The sequence below is a fragment of the Girardinichthys multiradiatus genome, chromosome 20 (assembly GCF_021462225.1).
Source record: "Girardinichthys multiradiatus isolate DD_20200921_A chromosome 20, DD_fGirMul_XY1, whole genome shotgun sequence".
In the NCBI taxonomy this organism is placed as follows: domain Eukaryota; kingdom Metazoa; phylum Chordata; class Actinopteri; order Cyprinodontiformes; family Goodeidae; genus Girardinichthys; species Girardinichthys multiradiatus.
The window spans coordinates 25,774,494-25,791,277 of NC_061812.1; the positions used below are offsets into that span (position 1 = coordinate 25,774,494).

At 38.8% G+C, this 16,784-nt stretch overlaps 1 protein-coding gene across 4 annotated transcripts in view; it reads left to right on the forward strand.

Annotated features, from left to right (window-relative positions):
* Nucleotides 1-16,784, forward strand: part of LOC124856095 (voltage-dependent calcium channel subunit alpha-2/delta-3-like) — a 48,764-nt gene that overhangs the window by 22,757 nt on the left and 9,223 nt on the right. For 3 of the 4 annotated variants that reach the window (XM_047346288.1, XM_047346289.1, XM_047346290.1), the window contains exons 12-27: nucleotides 157-270; nucleotides 1,172-1,250; nucleotides 3,135-3,268; nucleotides 3,630-3,647; nucleotides 8,185-8,256; nucleotides 9,879-9,959; nucleotides 10,042-10,116; nucleotides 10,924-11,007; nucleotides 11,270-11,341; nucleotides 11,442-11,503; nucleotides 12,994-13,061; nucleotides 13,240-13,285; nucleotides 13,392-13,489; nucleotides 13,561-13,654; nucleotides 14,927-15,022; nucleotides 15,158-15,279. In XM_047346288.1, the coding sequence (XP_047202244.1) occupies nucleotides 157-270; nucleotides 1,172-1,250; nucleotides 3,135-3,268; nucleotides 3,630-3,647; nucleotides 8,185-8,256; nucleotides 9,879-9,959; nucleotides 10,042-10,116; nucleotides 10,924-11,007; nucleotides 11,270-11,341; nucleotides 11,442-11,503; nucleotides 12,994-13,061; nucleotides 13,240-13,285; nucleotides 13,392-13,489; nucleotides 13,561-13,654; nucleotides 14,927-15,022; nucleotides 15,158-15,279 (1,315 nt within the window). The remainder of the gene's footprint in view (nucleotides 1-156; nucleotides 271-1,171; nucleotides 1,251-3,134; nucleotides 3,269-3,629; nucleotides 3,648-8,184; nucleotides 8,257-9,878; nucleotides 9,960-10,041; nucleotides 10,117-10,923; nucleotides 11,008-11,269; nucleotides 11,342-11,441; nucleotides 11,504-12,993; nucleotides 13,062-13,239; nucleotides 13,286-13,391; nucleotides 13,490-13,560; nucleotides 13,655-14,926; nucleotides 15,023-15,157; nucleotides 15,280-16,784) is intronic. The other variant, XM_047346291.1, reaches the window with a different exon arrangement.

Sequence of the window (16,784 nt, forward strand, 5' to 3'; positions counted from 1 at the left end):
TTACTGCACTGCATCTTCTGGGGTCAGAATGCAGCACGGCACGTCATTCAGGATTACTTAAACACAAAGTGTCCGCTACTGACCAACATTCTGCAAACATGGATAGAAAAACAAATTTGTAATGTGGCTCTTTTTTGTTTTTCCCTCCTTCTGTAGTTTAATCAGACTGGACGTGGCAGCGTGTGCAGTCAGGCCATCATGCTTGTAACGGACGGAGCAACAAAAATGTACGATAATGTTTTTGAGAAGTACAACTGGCCGGACAGAAAAGTGAGTCCTGACCTCTTTTTACTTTCCGTTTAAAACTCTCCGTTGTCGCACGTCTTTTTTTTTTTTTTTTTTTACTTTTCTGCTTGTTCTGCAGTTTTCTTTCATCAGTAATATATGTACATTTTAGTACTTTACACCAGCCCCTGCTCCTGCCTGATGTAGTGAGGAATTGGTTTCTTACTTTATTACTACTCAGTAATGTAAAATCCATGTCAGTGGGATTTTTTTCTTTTCAATATGTTGATGCTGATGCATTACAACTCATTTTACCCCCACAGGGAATATAACATGGCAAATTAACAGCTTTCAAGGGCAGTTCAAGTATGAGAGCTCAATTTAGAAGCTTGTAGCATTACACCTCTTGCTGGACTCAACGCTGGTTTTAAAATTCTTTGTCTGGTTATGTTTGTATAATCTAGAGGCAATAGAAATTAATTCAACTACTGTGCCATTCACAGAGCAACAATAGCAACAGCTTGGGGCCTTTGTTCAGGCCTTTCAAGCATATGTGTGTTGGCAGGGTTTGGCAGAGGACAAGGCAGTGTTTGGCACCCCAACCCCCACCTTGTCCATGCACCCTCAGGGCTCCTGCATGGCAGCCATTCAGTTTTTTCTATATGCTTTATGCTTAGCAAAGCATCTGGAGCCAATGAGCCGTGCAGGCCTGGCAGCGTGTCACACACTGTTCTCCAAAGGGACAGTTACTCATGCCCTCATCCTCAGACCCCAACAAAAGGAAAATTAATTGATTTAACTGCAGCAGAGAGTAAAAAACAAAAGGGCAATAAAAATACAGTGACTTGGCAAAATTAACTTTAAAAGCAGCTAAACGGCAAGTTAGGCCAACATTTTTTTATCTTGTAATCTCTGATTTGTTATCATGTTTGTGTTCTTTGCACAGGTGCGCATATTCCCCTACCTGATTGGACGAGAGTCTGCATTTGCAGATAATCTGAAATGGATGGCTTGTGCCAACAAAGGTTGAAGACTTTTTGATAAACACTTTCTGTGCTGTTTGCTTTGTCTGCATGCATATAATATCTTAGAGATATCTGGAAATCTGTGTGGTTTAGCGTTTTACACCTATCCCATGTATGTGTGTGTCTGCATGGTCTGCCTCAGATATTGCCTGCCAAGATGCAATGAAGTGTCACTTGATTGGGGGGTCAGAGTTCAATCCGCTCTAATCCCTCTTCCTGTCACTGTCTACCTCTCGGCTGCTCACTGCTGATGACTGCCACGTGTCATCGCTTCGGATGAGTGCCCCCTGAATGGGAAAGTCGCAGCCGGGAAAACGGATCACAAAGGGGTTGTAGAATGACAAGCATCAGACCCCCTTGCCCTGACAGACCCCCCTTTTGTGAAAGAGCCTCACATGTCTAGTGTGAAACACTGTCAGAAGCAGCAGGAGCTGACTACAAGTAAAATGATTTCCCTGCTGTTCTAATATGCTGGAAAGCTGCAACTGCATGGTTCAGTGCACTTCGGTAATGATGACGCTGGACAGTAATGAAGTACAAAATGGCCGCATAGATCTGAGGAACCCCACATTTGTTGAAAACTGCACTTTTATTCAGTGCTCTGCTACAGTGGCAGTTTTTTGATATGGCCATTATGGCTCTGTACCCTGGGTGCAGTCTTATAGAGTGGTAAAAACATTCATTTTTTTAAAGATTTGTTTTGTGGCACTAGAGGCCTTTATTTTGCTTTAAAATAGGCAGACCGGAAATGGGGTGAAGAGATGGGGGAAGACATGCAGCACAGGTTGCCGTGGCCAGGAGTCGAACCAGGGGACAGCTGCATCGAGGACGCAAACATTCTTGAATTAAAAAGTTCCCCTGAACTTTCACCTAAACAAGTTTTCTATTGCTTATTTGCATGCCCAGTCATTGGGTAAGAGATGCCAATCCACATGGCTGCCAGGGATTCCACAGCAGTCACTTTATTTAGCCAGTAGACATAGATAAGGTCAGGCATGGTGCAACCCAACTACTTGATTCTATTTTGGATCCCTGCCACTATCGTGTACTGAGTCTTGCCATGGGAGAACGCTGTGGTCAGCTTTTAGCTCCCCCAGCCATGGGTAATTGGTGTTATATGATGCCTTCTTTCCTCACGTGTTTGTCAAGTATTGTTCATTCTCAGATCTGGGTGGCTCTAGTCTCAAGTTGAGTGTACACTCAATGTTGGAACATCCTCTTTATTCTCCTGGCTTCTGCTTCTCTAGGGTACCATTTGAAGAGATTGGCCAGAAAAGGAAATGCTGAACTTTAAAAAATACATTTGGTCAGTTTTATTTTTGCATTGGGGATGGCTGAATGGTTATAGTCGACGTCTTGCAGTTGGAAGGCTGCAGGTTTGATTCCAGCTTCTTCCTGTCACATGATGATGTGTTGCCTATTGATCTGCGAAAGGCACATTACAAGTCCAATCTGTTTTTTCAATACTGCTTTTCAGTAGCAATGAAGGAAGCTTAAAAAATATGTTTTTTGCTAGTTTTTATTGGCTGGGCTCAGTAGATTCATTACTAAAAATATTGAAAGTTATTTTACATAACCTTTGAAATAAAGCTTTTATATGATAAGGGAAAAACTCAGAAGATATGCAATGTATAATCACATAAAAGATTGGTATGCATTTCAAAGTTTTCTCTTTAACTTTTTGAGTCAAGGAAGGGCTGAAGATCAAACCACCAATCCCATGATAACATGACAACCTCTTCCTTCTGGAACCAGTGCTTATTAATCACAGAATCTTATTTTTTTATATTAGGCCAGACAATCCAAATACATGTTGGGCTCAATTGGTCTCATCAGATTTTTTTTTTTACTGTACTTTGAGTAAGGTTGTATGTTTCCTTGCAGGATATTTTAGTCAGATCTCCACTTTAGCGGACGTTCAGGAGAATGTGATGAGGTATCTTCATGTTATGAGCCGTCCAAAGGTCATCGATCATGAACACGATACAGTGTGGACCGAAGCCTACGCAGACAGTGCTGTAAGTATGTCACACTGCATTAACCATAGTCCCATGTGTTATCAGGATGAATCCTTTATATTCATCGGTAATCTAGTTATATATGTCTCGATAAGCTTTAGATTATCATTCATGGTGTTGTTATCTTGAGTTGCATGGTAGTCTGAGGCGCCTGCCTGTGGCGTACAGTCAAGAGTGCCCATGTGTGGATCTGTTTTTCATCATTATTAATTATGCTTCTGTAATGATTCCTGATTATGAGCTCCATTAATCTGCATAGATTCCCCTCTTCCCTTTTTTATCTGTGTCTACACATCCAATGCACAGGCATACTTTAATTTACTAACAATTCAATCTTTGTGTGTCTTTTCTTGCCTGTCAGCTTTCTCATGCTCATCAGGTAAATACCTTAATGGCAATGTTTGGTTTCTGTTGTTATATAAGACAAACTAAACTGACCCATGGATATATGATGCAAGAATAATAATGCAAGAATAGCAAATGTTTTCCTCTCAAATTCAGCAAATATGAGCTATATTGTATAGAGCAAAAAGGACTAGAAGACAAATAATTAAGTGCAATCATGTTTCAATATTTCGCACGAAATTTAAAGTGTGGAGATACTCTTAGCGCTGAGGCATTTATTGTTCTTCATTCCAGTTAGGGGACAATGTATCCAGTAAACCACACACACACACATGGTTGGGGGATTGTCCTCTGGAGTGTGTGCTCCTGTATCTCAACCTCAGACACACCATTCATCATTCTGTGGATCATTGCACTTTATCTTCTAAAACCCATAATAAAACTGACATTGGTGGGGAGACCAAGAGGAGAGGAGGGAGAGAGGGATGGGGTGCAGGTTGCTTGTCATCCATTGGTTTACTCATGTGCATGTTTGTGTGCACACAGTTTGTGGAGACTAAAGGAGTCTGGATTTGTCCACCATTGTCTGCCGTGATGAGTTTAAGCACCCTCCATTCTTCATTTTGTCGAGCGGACCTGTAGCAGCTCAAAGTGTTTTTGCCTTATGTTTATGCACATACAATCTGCGACACATACACACATGAACAAGAACCAAAGACACACAGATGCACTGACTTGTTCTGACTCACATGGGGAAGACATAACGAACCTGCTCCAGCTGTGAACATGTGTTTAGTTTTTTTATTCTGCATTGAGGATGAATTTTCGAATGTGATAATGGTGCTAGGCTTTGACCAGGTTCATTGTCAGATGCTTTACCACTGCACCTTATATTGATGCATAGTGCATGTAATAATGTGATGCTAGAATTAAATGAACATTTACTCTATTTTTGTTGCTATTATTGGGTCTTGCAATTTAAAGACAAGTTTAAATACTCGTCTGTAGCATGGATAAGTAAAACTGTGGTGGCCCTGAAAGGCTTGTTCAACACCCAGTGTTTGGTTTGTCAACACTGTGTTGCTGCCAAAATGTTGCAGTGAAAGCTGATTACATTCTATGAATTTTCACCTGTGTTTTTCGACTAAAATACATTGTTTTAAAATTCTAAAAATATATTTTTTGAATAAATCTACACAAGTCAAAAAAATTTGATATTCTGTTGCGTATTAGCATAAAGATAAGCAAAGAGCCCTTTTGTACAGGTGATCTGTAATTTGAGCTCCTCTTTGCCAAGTTTATTTACAGGTCCTTCTCAAAATATTAGCATATTGTGATAAAGTTCATTATTTTCCATAATGTAATGATGAAAATGTAACATTCATATATTTTAGATTCATTGCACACTAACTGAAATATTTCAGGTCTTTTATTGTCTTAATACGGATGATTTTGGCATACAGCTCATGAAAACCCAAAATTCCTATCTCACAAAATTAGCATATTACATCCGACCAATAAAAGAAAAGAGTTTTTAATACAAAACCGTCAACCTTCAAATAATCATGTACAGTTATGCACTCAATACTTGGTCGGGAATCCTTTGGCAGAAATGACTGCTTCAATGCGGCGTGGCATGGAGGCAATCAGCCTGTGGCACTGCTGAGGTCTTATGGAGGCCCAGGATGCTTCGATAGCGGCCTTTAGCTCATCCAGAGTGTTGGGTCTTGAGTCTCTCAACGTTCTCTTCACAATATCCCACAGATTCTCTATGGGGTTCAGGTCAGGAGAGTTGGCAGGCCAATTGAGCACAGTGATACCATGGTCAGTAAACCATTTACCAGTGGTTTTGGCACTGTGAGCAGGTGCCAAGTCGTGCTGAAAAATTAAATCTTCATCTCCATAAAGTTTTTCAGCAGATGGAAGCATGAAGTGCTCCAAAATCTCCTGATAGCTAGCTGCATTGACCCTGCCCTTGATAAAACACAGTGGACCAACACCAGCAGCTGACACGGCACCCCAGACCATCACTGACTGTGGGTACTTGACACTGGACTTCTGGCATTTTGGCATTTCCTTCTCCCCAGTCTTCCTCCAGACTCTGGCACCTTGATTTCTGAATGACATGCAGAATTTGCTTTCATCCAAAAAAAGTACTTGGGACCACTGAGGTCCCCCAAGGTCTGGAATCGGCCCTTCTCCACAATCTTCCTCAGGGTCCGGTCACCTCTTCTCGTTGTGCAGCGTTTTCTGCCACACATTTTCCTTCCCACAGACTTCCCACTGAGGTGCCTTGATACAGCACTCTGGGAACAGCCTATTCGTTCAGAAATTTCTTTCTGTGTCTTACCCTCTTGCTTGAGGGTGTCAATAGTGGTCTTCTGGACAGCAGTCAGGTCGGCAGTCTTACCCATGATTGGGGTTTTGAGTGATGAACCAGGCTGGGAGTTTTAAAGGCCTCAGGAATCTTTTGCAGGTGTTTAGAGTTAACTCGTTGATTCAGATGATTAGGTTCATAGCTCGTTTAGAGACCCTTTTAATGATATGCTAATTTTGTGAGATAGGAATTTTGGGTTTTCATGAGCTGTATGCCAAAATCATCCGTATTAAGACAATAAAAGACCTGAAATATTTCAGTTAGTGTGCAATGAATCTACAATATATGAATGTTAAATTTTCATTATGACATTATGGAAAATAATGAACTTTATCACAATATGCTAATATTTTTAGAAGGACCTGTATATGTTTTTTGGACTGATTCTTGTACATGTATAAAAAGAACATTTAAAGTCAGACAACACATTCAAAACAGTTTTTTATAGTTCAGTGATTGAATAAAAGAAGAAATTTAACACCTAAATGGAGATGCCTATTTAAATATATTGTTAAATTATTTAATTTATTAATATATTTTTTTATTAATTATCTAAGCTGCAATTGACATTGTCTAATACTTACTGAATACATAATAAGATAATAACATATTCAAGTATTTTCAAAAGTAACAGCTTTCATAGTTTGTTTTTAATGTTCCAGTCATCATTCCTTATTTCACATACATTGTCCCATTAGGTTACAAAATTAAAAAAACATCTTACTTGTACTAATAATTCTCATATTTTTAATTCATACTTATTTTCAAAATGTAAAAAAGTTGCATAAGACTGTAGGAATTGTTTAAAAATTTACTTTCCGATTGATTTGCCATGTAAACAAGTTTAAATATATCAATAAATAGAGAATGGAAAACCTCTAGTTGGAACTCAAATGGCCAATTAATGACTTATTTCCTTTATTGTAACATTCAGAAGGTTGCTTGAAGATGTAAAATTTAAGACTATAAAATAAGTATACATAACTGTAGGTGTGCATTTCCCAACTGAATACTGGACCATGTTAGAACGTTTTATTTAAATTCATCAAGAATTTATTAATTTTTTTACTAGGATTTGTTTTTGTTTGTAGAGTTGATAAATAGCCAAACCTTGGCCTCATTTGCTTTGTTAAATGAGCTGTTACAGGATATCATCCTTCTTTTAGAGTAAATGTAATTTCATTTCACATTTTAATGTCTATTAAATTATATCTGTAGTTCTGAAATTTACGGATAGTCTCTTTTACTAAGTTAATATCTGCAAGATACAATTAAAAAAATTTGACGTATGTTCCTAAAAATACATAAATTGTTTGAAAACTGTCTGCCTATTATTGCTATTCTAAATAAAATACATTATATTTTTAGTATTTTGTTTTAGTCATTACTATATAAGGATTATGTTATGATATTCTTTTAATATCTTTATTTGTGAATTCTGTCAAAATTATGACAGAAATAAAACTTTTCTGCGAAATACTGACATGATCTCAAATAATGGTGGACCAGGGGTGCAGGACGAGCTGAGACAGTAGATGAGATGATCGATCATTTAATGTGATGAGGCAACTTACAAGAGCCGGTGCAGGCTTACAGGAGATCCAGGTAAAAAAGTTCATGAAAAAATCCAGATTTCTGGATCACTGTGAAAAAATCAACGAAGCTTAATCAAGACAGGCAAACAAGACTAAATAAGACTTACGACACCGCATCGGACAAAGGACAAAGACGAGCTTAAATACAGACGAAGGTGGACATGAAACAATAGGGCAGGTAATCAGGGAAAACAGACACAGGTGTGCGGGAAGACAGAGGGGCAGGTGAACCAGATAGGGATAACGAGAACACGAGGAGCCCGACAAGACAAACAATAAACAAACCACCGGAACCAGAGCACGGGAAGATAACAGATCTAGGAACACAACTAACACAGTAAACAGACCAGAACCTAGAAGATAAAACACCAGAAACGAGGACTCAAAACTTAACCATACTTAGAACAGAAAAAACACCTGACTAAACGTAAACAAATACCAACCAAAAAACACGCACTGTGACAAATACATTTTCTTTAGAAAAAGGTTATCTGAAGACACAATTCCCTCTCTTTCAATAAGTTCAAATTGATATTAGTCTGCTTTAATAAGACAGTAATGTTTATTTGTTTATGTTTTTTATGTTTGTTTGTTTTCAGCTTAACGATAAATCAGGCCCAACTCTGACGACGACAGTAGCCATGCCGGTCTTTAGCACCAAGAATGAGACGGTAAGTGCACTGCTAGAGGTTCAAACTGGAGGTTGGGTAAATTGACTTAACAGTGCAGGTTTCCAAATCACAGTGCTTCTCTAACTTTTAAAAATAAATGCTCTGATTTGGTGGCTTTTCTGCTGCCCGCGCCAATTCAGATTCATCCTTAAAATTGATGCCAAGCCTCACAGAGAGAATAGTGAGGAACTGACCAACACTGTTACAGTTTTGTCATAAAAGGTCTTTCTGTAGTTGCGTTTTCCTAAATGTGATGTTTGAAGGTCCAGCAAAAAAACTACAAGCAATCAACACCCCAATAAATAAAACAGGTCCAGAGAAAAGAAAAAAATAAAGAAGCTGACTTATTAATGTTGAGGAGGACTTAGTTTCTGTTGATAAGTTCAGAATTGATACCTGGTAGAAGGCATGGGCTGGTAGGAGATTCTTATGCTGAAATAACTTGAAGTAATAACTTTACAATAAAAATAATAAGTTTTACGGTGTTGTGGTTTTTACCACAAAACAAAATATAGAACATAACAGTTTTTATTTTAAACAGAAAACCAAAATGGTTTCCAACTGCTAGTAAAATGACACATTATATTGATTATTACAAATATAGTAATGTTTTCTACAGTTTTTATTTAATGTTATGTTTGATACATTGAGTTAGTGTAAAACATAGAACAAACATCCACTAAACTTAGTAGTAGTTTTCAAGTACTTATAGAATAGCTTCTCCTGATTGCTGTCCTGCTCTTTATAAAGTCAAACTGGTAATAAAACAAGCTAATATTGGGTTAATTAATGGAGGTAACTGCTTGGGCAGAGCCTGCAGTCGGATGATAACAGACTTCCAAACTGCAGTATTTCATTTCCACACCATGACTTTTTGTGTTTTTGGTTTTGTTTTGTTTTTTGTGTTTTTTTTATTTTTGAAGGGAAATATTTCCAAACAGACAAAGTTGTCATTCCTGGAGGTGAGGGAAAAGTTGTTTGTCTTCTTTTAGTCACCTGACCAGCTGCATGCAGCAACAGGTGGGGGAAGGTAGCGCTGTGTTAGTGCATGCCCCATAGAGTCAGAGAAATCTCCAATTACTCCTTCATTGTTCTCTGGCATCAGGAGTTCAAAGTATGATGGAAACTTTGAGCAGTTTTGAAACTAAATTGTTAAAACTGTTGCATATCCAGGGTTTTTTGCTTTGTTTTTACAGACTATATCTGTTTAATAATTACAAATATTGGTGTAATCATTGATGTGCTTTGGTAAACTTGTTGTGAAATTCGGTTCAATTTATTTATTTATTTATCATTTTTGTCCAAGGATGCTGATTTTCACTGTCTGTCACTCACTTCCACCACACCTAAACAGAACAAAAGAGGAAAAATAAACCCTGAAATTATGGCTGTTGGTTTTGGTGAGCCACCTCACCGCAGGATTATTAGCAGTCCCCATCTGGCCACCCCTATAAAAACTTTCCAAGGAGGTTTCAAAAATGTTAGAACCTAGTGAAGACATGATCACTGATACATTGGAAAAAACAATAGAGGGTGTGCTTATATTTTACTACAACTGTACATGTTTCGTAGTTTTTGTTGTGTGATGCCTCCTTCATGATCTGTGGCAACTTCTCATGCAGAAAAACCAGGGTATTCTGTTGGGAGTCGCTGGCACAGACATCCCTCTACAGGAGCTGATGAAGCTCATCCCAAAACATATGGTACAATCAGCTTTCCTCTTCTGGATCTCTGTTTTTATGTCTTCTTTAACCCTGTCTAACACATCTCCTTTTCTTTCTGCAGTTAGGGATCCATGGATATGCATTTGCCATCACTAATAATGGCTATATCCTGACACATCCGGACCTCAGACCTTTGGTAACTGAGTTAACTGCGTCTAGACTGGCTCAGTCTTGCAGCATTCCTTTACCCTTGTTTTTCCTTTTGTTTTGTGCACATAATTAAAAATATACATGAAGGCACACAGAGACTGATGTGATATCTGGCTAAGAGGCAACATGAGCTCGTATAGTCTGTAATCCCACCTTTTCCTTTGATGTATGCATGCAGGGATAAAGGCCACTCATAAGGCTGGCTGGCCTGAGATTTCCCAGAGGTAACTTAACACTTGCTGGCAGAAACCACAGCCCCTCGCTCTGGGACCGCTGGTTCCTCAAAGAGCTTTGGCTGTGCTGGTGGATCTGTGTACGCCAGTGTTAGTGCTACAGCTCTCTGTGCGGCTGTGTGTGTCAGTCTGTGCTGGTTCTTTGTGTCTCTTTGTGGCTGTCGTTGTAGTCGTTGACATTTTATGTGGATCGGGACAGTGGCAGAGCTTGACGTGTACTTGTTTGAGCGTGGATTTTCTATTAGTCATATTAGTTCATTTTAATTCACCTGACAGTGTTAATTTCACAGATGATTTGTTAAATAATTAGTCTGCAAAAGCGCCTTAACATTGCTTGATAAATAAGAGTTTAGGGTGAGGATTCATTATATAACAGAAAGACAGAGTTAAGTAAAAAAGATCTAAATGTATGTCCTTCATATCTACATTTTGTATTATAAAAATAGGGAGAAGATTATTTCAGACTAGATTAGCTTCTGTGTGTGAGCTTTTTTAGTAAAGTAAAGCAGCATTGCAGAGAAGGGATCACTAAACTGTGTGCCTTGTTTCACTTTGTGCAGTACCAGGAAGGACAGAGGAGGAGGAAGCCCTATTACAGTAGCGTGGATCTCTCTGAGGTGGAGTGGGAAGACAAGGATGACATCGTACGTGCAAAACCTTATCACAAAATGAGCGAAGTTGACTTTTTCCTATCCTAATGCATTACAGACTCAATGTGTTTGGATCTGCAACATTACTTTTTAATATTTTTTTTCCCAATCTTATCAAGAGTTTCCATTAGACTAAATGATCCTGAGAACTGTCTTGTTATTTCCAAGCACAGTTTTTACTGCATATTTGCATTGAAATCCTGAGCAGACAAAATGCTAGATCACTGACCAAGCTTCAACCTCTCTTATCTCTCAGCTACGCAACGCTATGGTAAACAGAAGGACGGGGACTTTCTCTATGGAGGTGAAGAGGACCGTGGACCGAGGGGTGAGGTTGCAGATAAGGCTGTTTAGTTTTGACTCTGTCAGTTGATGGTCTTCTTCTTTAATCTCTTAGGAATAAAGGAGCAAATCTTCTTTATTTTCAGAGACGTGTTCTTAAGATGCACAATGACTATTACTACACTGACATCAAAGGAACTCCATTCAGGTGATTTAAAGGTTTTACTCCATTCTAGAGATGCAACAATCAGGCTTTTTCTGCCTGATACTGATTTACATTTTTTGTTTCATTTCTTACCTACCAACTACATTTTTTTAAATTAGCAATATAACACATAGAAGAGGAAAAAAAAATGTGTTGCATGTTTTACGTAGCAGCATTGTTTTTTAACGCAGCAAAAAAGGATGGAATTATAAGATTATTCTTTGAAGCATGATAACTTGTGTCTCAAATCTTTATCAGGCAATCGATGGCGGTAATTTTCAGTTTTGGTGCTTTTAAGGAATTAGAAATAAAATTTCTGAATTTTCAGAATGTGATCTGCACATTCTGACCTCTGACCTATTAATTGGTGCATCTGTCAGTCCCAGTCGAAAATAGCTTGACATGTAACTTTTTTTCTTTCTGACTAAAACTCAAGACTAAACATTTTCTGTTTTAGGTTTACTAGGATTACCAAACTTGTTGTATTTGTTAAATGCCAGAATAATGAAAGAGAGCTTTATATTAACTGTACGAAGGGGATCAGATATTTTGGGTGGCCTTCCAACAAGCTTACTTTGCTGGAACTTTGGTCCATTCATCCAGAATGAACTGATATAACTGAGTCTGGTTTGCAGGCCACCTTGTTCACTCACACCTTTTTCAGCTCTGCCAAAACATTTAGTTTTTCTTAAACCACTTCAACTAATCTGGCAGCAAAATTACAGCTATTCTCCATTTGAAGACTCATTTGTTCCCAAGCTTTAACTTCCTGGCTGATATCTTGAGATGTTGCTTCAATATTTCTACTTAATGCTTTTTTCTCATGAAGCTATCTATTTTGTAAAGTGTGCCAGTCACTGTTGCAGCAAAACCGTCACACAACATGGTGCTGGTCCCCCAGTAATTGAGGCCGGGATTGTCTTCTCAGGCTTTCAAGCTTCTCCCTTTTTCTTCCAGATGTTTCGGTTTTAGTTTTTTTAGACCACCTGCTTCTAAAAATGAATGTCTTTAACTCTAAGTGGATCAGAAAACAGTAATGTGGATTCTTATGTTTTTAATGTAATGACTTCTTCTCCTCTGAGTGACCTCTCAGTCTATTATGGTACAGGACTCGTTTAACGTTAGGTAATGACACTCTCTTATCAGCTTCAGTCAGCAGCTTCTTAAGGTCTTCTGCTTTTGTTCTAGAGTTGATGCAAACGTTTCACTTGTTTTAACTGAAATGTTGTGAACCACACAGAGTATTGAAATCATCATGTGGGCTTTCCCAGATTGTTTAAACTTCTGAATTTGAAAAAGGGACAAAAAACTCTCTAAAAATCTTCCTGCTCATTATTTTGGCATTTAGCAGATAGCAATATTTATGGCAATGCTAACTGACTGGTAAACTAAAACAGGAAAACTTTTGTTTATGTCTCTTTAAACTGTAAATTATGCAGCCTATTAAAATGAAAGTTACTTTTGAGGATGCTCCTCTGTGTTTGTGTCTCCAGTGTTGGAGTAGCTCTCTCTCGGGGTCATGGAAAGTACTTCTTCAGAGGAAATGTATCAATGGACGCAGGTACTTTAATCCAAGTTCATCTCATACAATATGATTCCAACAGAGACAGATCAGCAATGTGTTTACATAGCATAGCTTTCAGATTTCTGTGTGACCATTTTTATCCATGTAAACTCAGTCAGCACATGAGTCAATGTAGACCAGCATTGCTGGAGCGTTACTGACTTGTGTTTTTCAGGGCTCCGTGATCTGGAACAGCCAGATGTCGCCCTGGCAGATGAATGGTGAGGCAAGGGTTGTAAAGGTGGCCATTCATGCATTATCTAGGTTACAGCATGGTTCATTTTGCGTTATGAGGATTGGGTTCTGATTTGTTTGGGCTGTGCATAGGACCTACTGCAATACAGAGGAGAAGCATGAGCATCGTCACCTGACCCAGATTCAAGCCATAAAGCTTTTCATGACTGGCCGCAGACCACACCTCAAATGTAAGAAATATTTGAGTTACACCTAAACTGGGTGTTGTGGTTTGTAAGGTAACTTGTGTTACATCCTTCAGGTGACAGAGAGTTGATACAGGAGGTGCTGTTCGACACTGTAGTCACGGCTCCACTGAAGACTTATTGGAACAGTCTTGCTCTCAACAAATCAGAGTAAGAACATTAACAAACACTTCCTCTTCTCCTTCCCTGTCTCCAATCAAGTTTTGTTTCTTGTCATGATGGCTTTTTATTTTTAGCTTCCCATTTCACTACTTGCTCCTTCACCATGTTCTGATTTCAAATAATTTCTGACTCAAATAACTTTTTGTGTTTCAGCACTTTCAGCTTCTGCCTTGCTCCATTGTTTTGTGGAGTCATGCAGGGCTAACTACCTGGATCTCTACTATTTTTACTGTGCCTGCTGCCTCTCTGTTTGATTCTTAGAAAACACAAACGTCCTTTGTATTGCTAGGGAAATTATACCTATTTAATGTCTCCCTGAAATAGAAGGGTTGATCTTCCAAACAATACTAAGTGATTATCCTAAGGAAATAATAGACTGGATGGCTCAACTTTCTGAATAGAAGATGAGGGTAGCAATTTTTGGCCCTGGTCTCACTGTCTCACTGGTGGGTCTCTTTATGTTTATATGGACTTACCAAACTAGTACAAAGTACAGACAGCCTACTGTAGGGTTTTAATCTCTGGGCTAGGAGAGCAAAGAAGCAGCCAAGAGGCCCAAGCTAACCCTTGAGAAACTGCAAAGATCTACAGGTCAGATGGGAAAATATGTTAACATGACAACTGTTAGATGTGCACTCCACAAATCTGGCAATTATGGAAACATGCAAAATGAAAGATTATTGAATGACCGCCATAAGTCTGGTTTCTGTTTGCCTCAAACCACGTAGAGAACACAGCAAGAGAGAAAGAGGCTGTTGTGGTCAGATGAGACAACGTTTGAACTTCCTGGCCTACATGGTGGGCATTCTGAGTGGAGGCAAATTAACACTGAAAATCACCCTTTACATACTACCCTCACGGTGAATTCATGATTATAGCAGCATCATGGTGTGGGAATTATTTTAGTTATTAGGAACAGAGAACCTGGTTATTGCAAACATTAAATTTCATGAAATGCAACACTTGAAATTGCTGCTTATCATATGTTTGGTTTTGCTGGATCTTCCAGACCTTTTATTATAGAACAGCTGATTATTTCTAATGAAAAAAAGTACTAATCAATGTGTTTAGTCCTGCTTAAATGTTACCCAATGGATTTTAAAAACTTTAGCAATGACGTGTTGTCTTTCTCAAACCAATTAAATACCCTGCAATACCACATTTAAAAGTATAGTATGAGTCCTTTAACCTCAATCTAATTGTTGAAACAAAGAGATGGTTAACAGCGGCCACGCTCTCTGATATGCCCCCTACCAACAGGAACCCAGATAAAGGAGTGGAGATTGCTTTCTTAGGCACGCGGACTGGTCTGTCGAGAACAAACCTGTTTTTACCCACCAATCAGCTCTCCAATCAGTGAGTGCTGCAGCTCAGCATCTCTCTAATCATTACTTACAGCATGAAGTGAGGTGGTGACTGTGTTTGAGGGATCTAATCATTCACTTCTCACCTCGATTTTCTCTCTCTCTGTGTGTCTCTGTGGCTGCACAGAGATTTCCTGACAGCGGAGGACAAGGAGGGTGTGTTTAATGCTGATCACTTCCCCCTGTGGTACAAGAGAGCGGCAGAGCAGGTCCCAGGCACATTTGTCTACTCCATCCCCTTCAGCACAGGTACTCTGCACTGAAGCTGTGATTACAGGACTCGCTGTGGGCTCTGAGAAGAGTCAAATCTCAGTTCTCACAGTCCTTATAAAACTACACCTAACATGAGCTCTATATTTGATTTTAATAAATTTATTATTTTTTTCCTGCTAAATCTTCTACATCTCCCAGTATACAAATACAGATGTATCTCAGTAGATTACAATGTCGCTAAAAAGTGAGTTTTCTTCAGTCATTTGTTTCAGTAACTTTGATTATTATGACTTGAAAATCCAGGATTTAGCTTCTCAAAAGATTTAGACCAATAAAAAAGATTGTTACGCTTCAATATTATATTATTTTCATATTCTGGTCTACACAATCATGGGAAAGACTGCAAACATGACAGTTGTTCAGCAGACGTTCATTGACTGGTTAAGAAACAGAAAGTCATTGTTAAAGAAGCTGGCTGTTTACAAAGTGGAAAAATGTGCACAAGAAAAAGTGATAACTGCAACCCTGAGAAGATTGTGAAGCAAAACCCATTCAAGAGTTTTCAAAAGATTGACAAAATGTGGACAACAGCTAGAGTCAATGCTTCTAGAGCCAACACATGCAGAAGTATCCAGGACCTGAGCTTCAGCTGTTGTACTCTTTGTGTAAACCATCACTGAACTGGAGACAACATCCACCTGGTTTACCTGGGCAAAGGAGAAAATGACTGGACAGTTGCTCAGTGGTCCAAATTCCTATTTTGAGATGAAAGTTGGTTTCAGATGATAATTTGGAAAATCAAGGTCCCAGCATCTAGAAGAAGAGTGGAGAGGCAAATAATCCATGTTGCTTGAGGTTCAGTCTCCACAATCAGCACTGATTTGAGGAGCCATGTTATCACCTGGTGTTGGTTTATTAAGTTTTGTTAATTCTATCTACCAGGAAACCTTAGTGCGCTCCATGCATCCTTCTGCTGATAAGCTTTGAGATGCTGATTTCATTTTTCAGTTAAACTTGGCACCTGCCCACACTGACAAAGGCTAAAGCAGAGCCACAGGCTGATTGCCTCTGTGCCGCTCTACATTGACGCAGTCACTACTACAAAATATCATATTCTAATTTTTTTTTTACATTAGCTGTAAGCTACAATCATAATTGTGTGTAATGTTGCCAGTCCATCACAAAGCAACACAGAGAGACACAGGACAAACAACACTGGCATGCACACCTTCACTTCTCAGGGCACTTTAGAGTGGCCAGTTAACCTAAAAGTCTTGTTTTTGGACTGTGAGAGGAAGCCTGAGTACCGGTAGAGAACCCATGCATACATGTGGAGAACATGCAAACTCCATGCAAGAGAGCCCACCCTGAATCTAAATCATGTAGGATTTTTACTTTTTGAATTATTGAAATAAACCAACTTTTAAACAATATTCCATTCCACTGAGATGTACTTCTATTGTTTCGTTTTGCCAGCAAAGACCACTTTCTTTGAAATTACATGCTTGCTGTACATATTCATCATTGCAAAATATAAATCT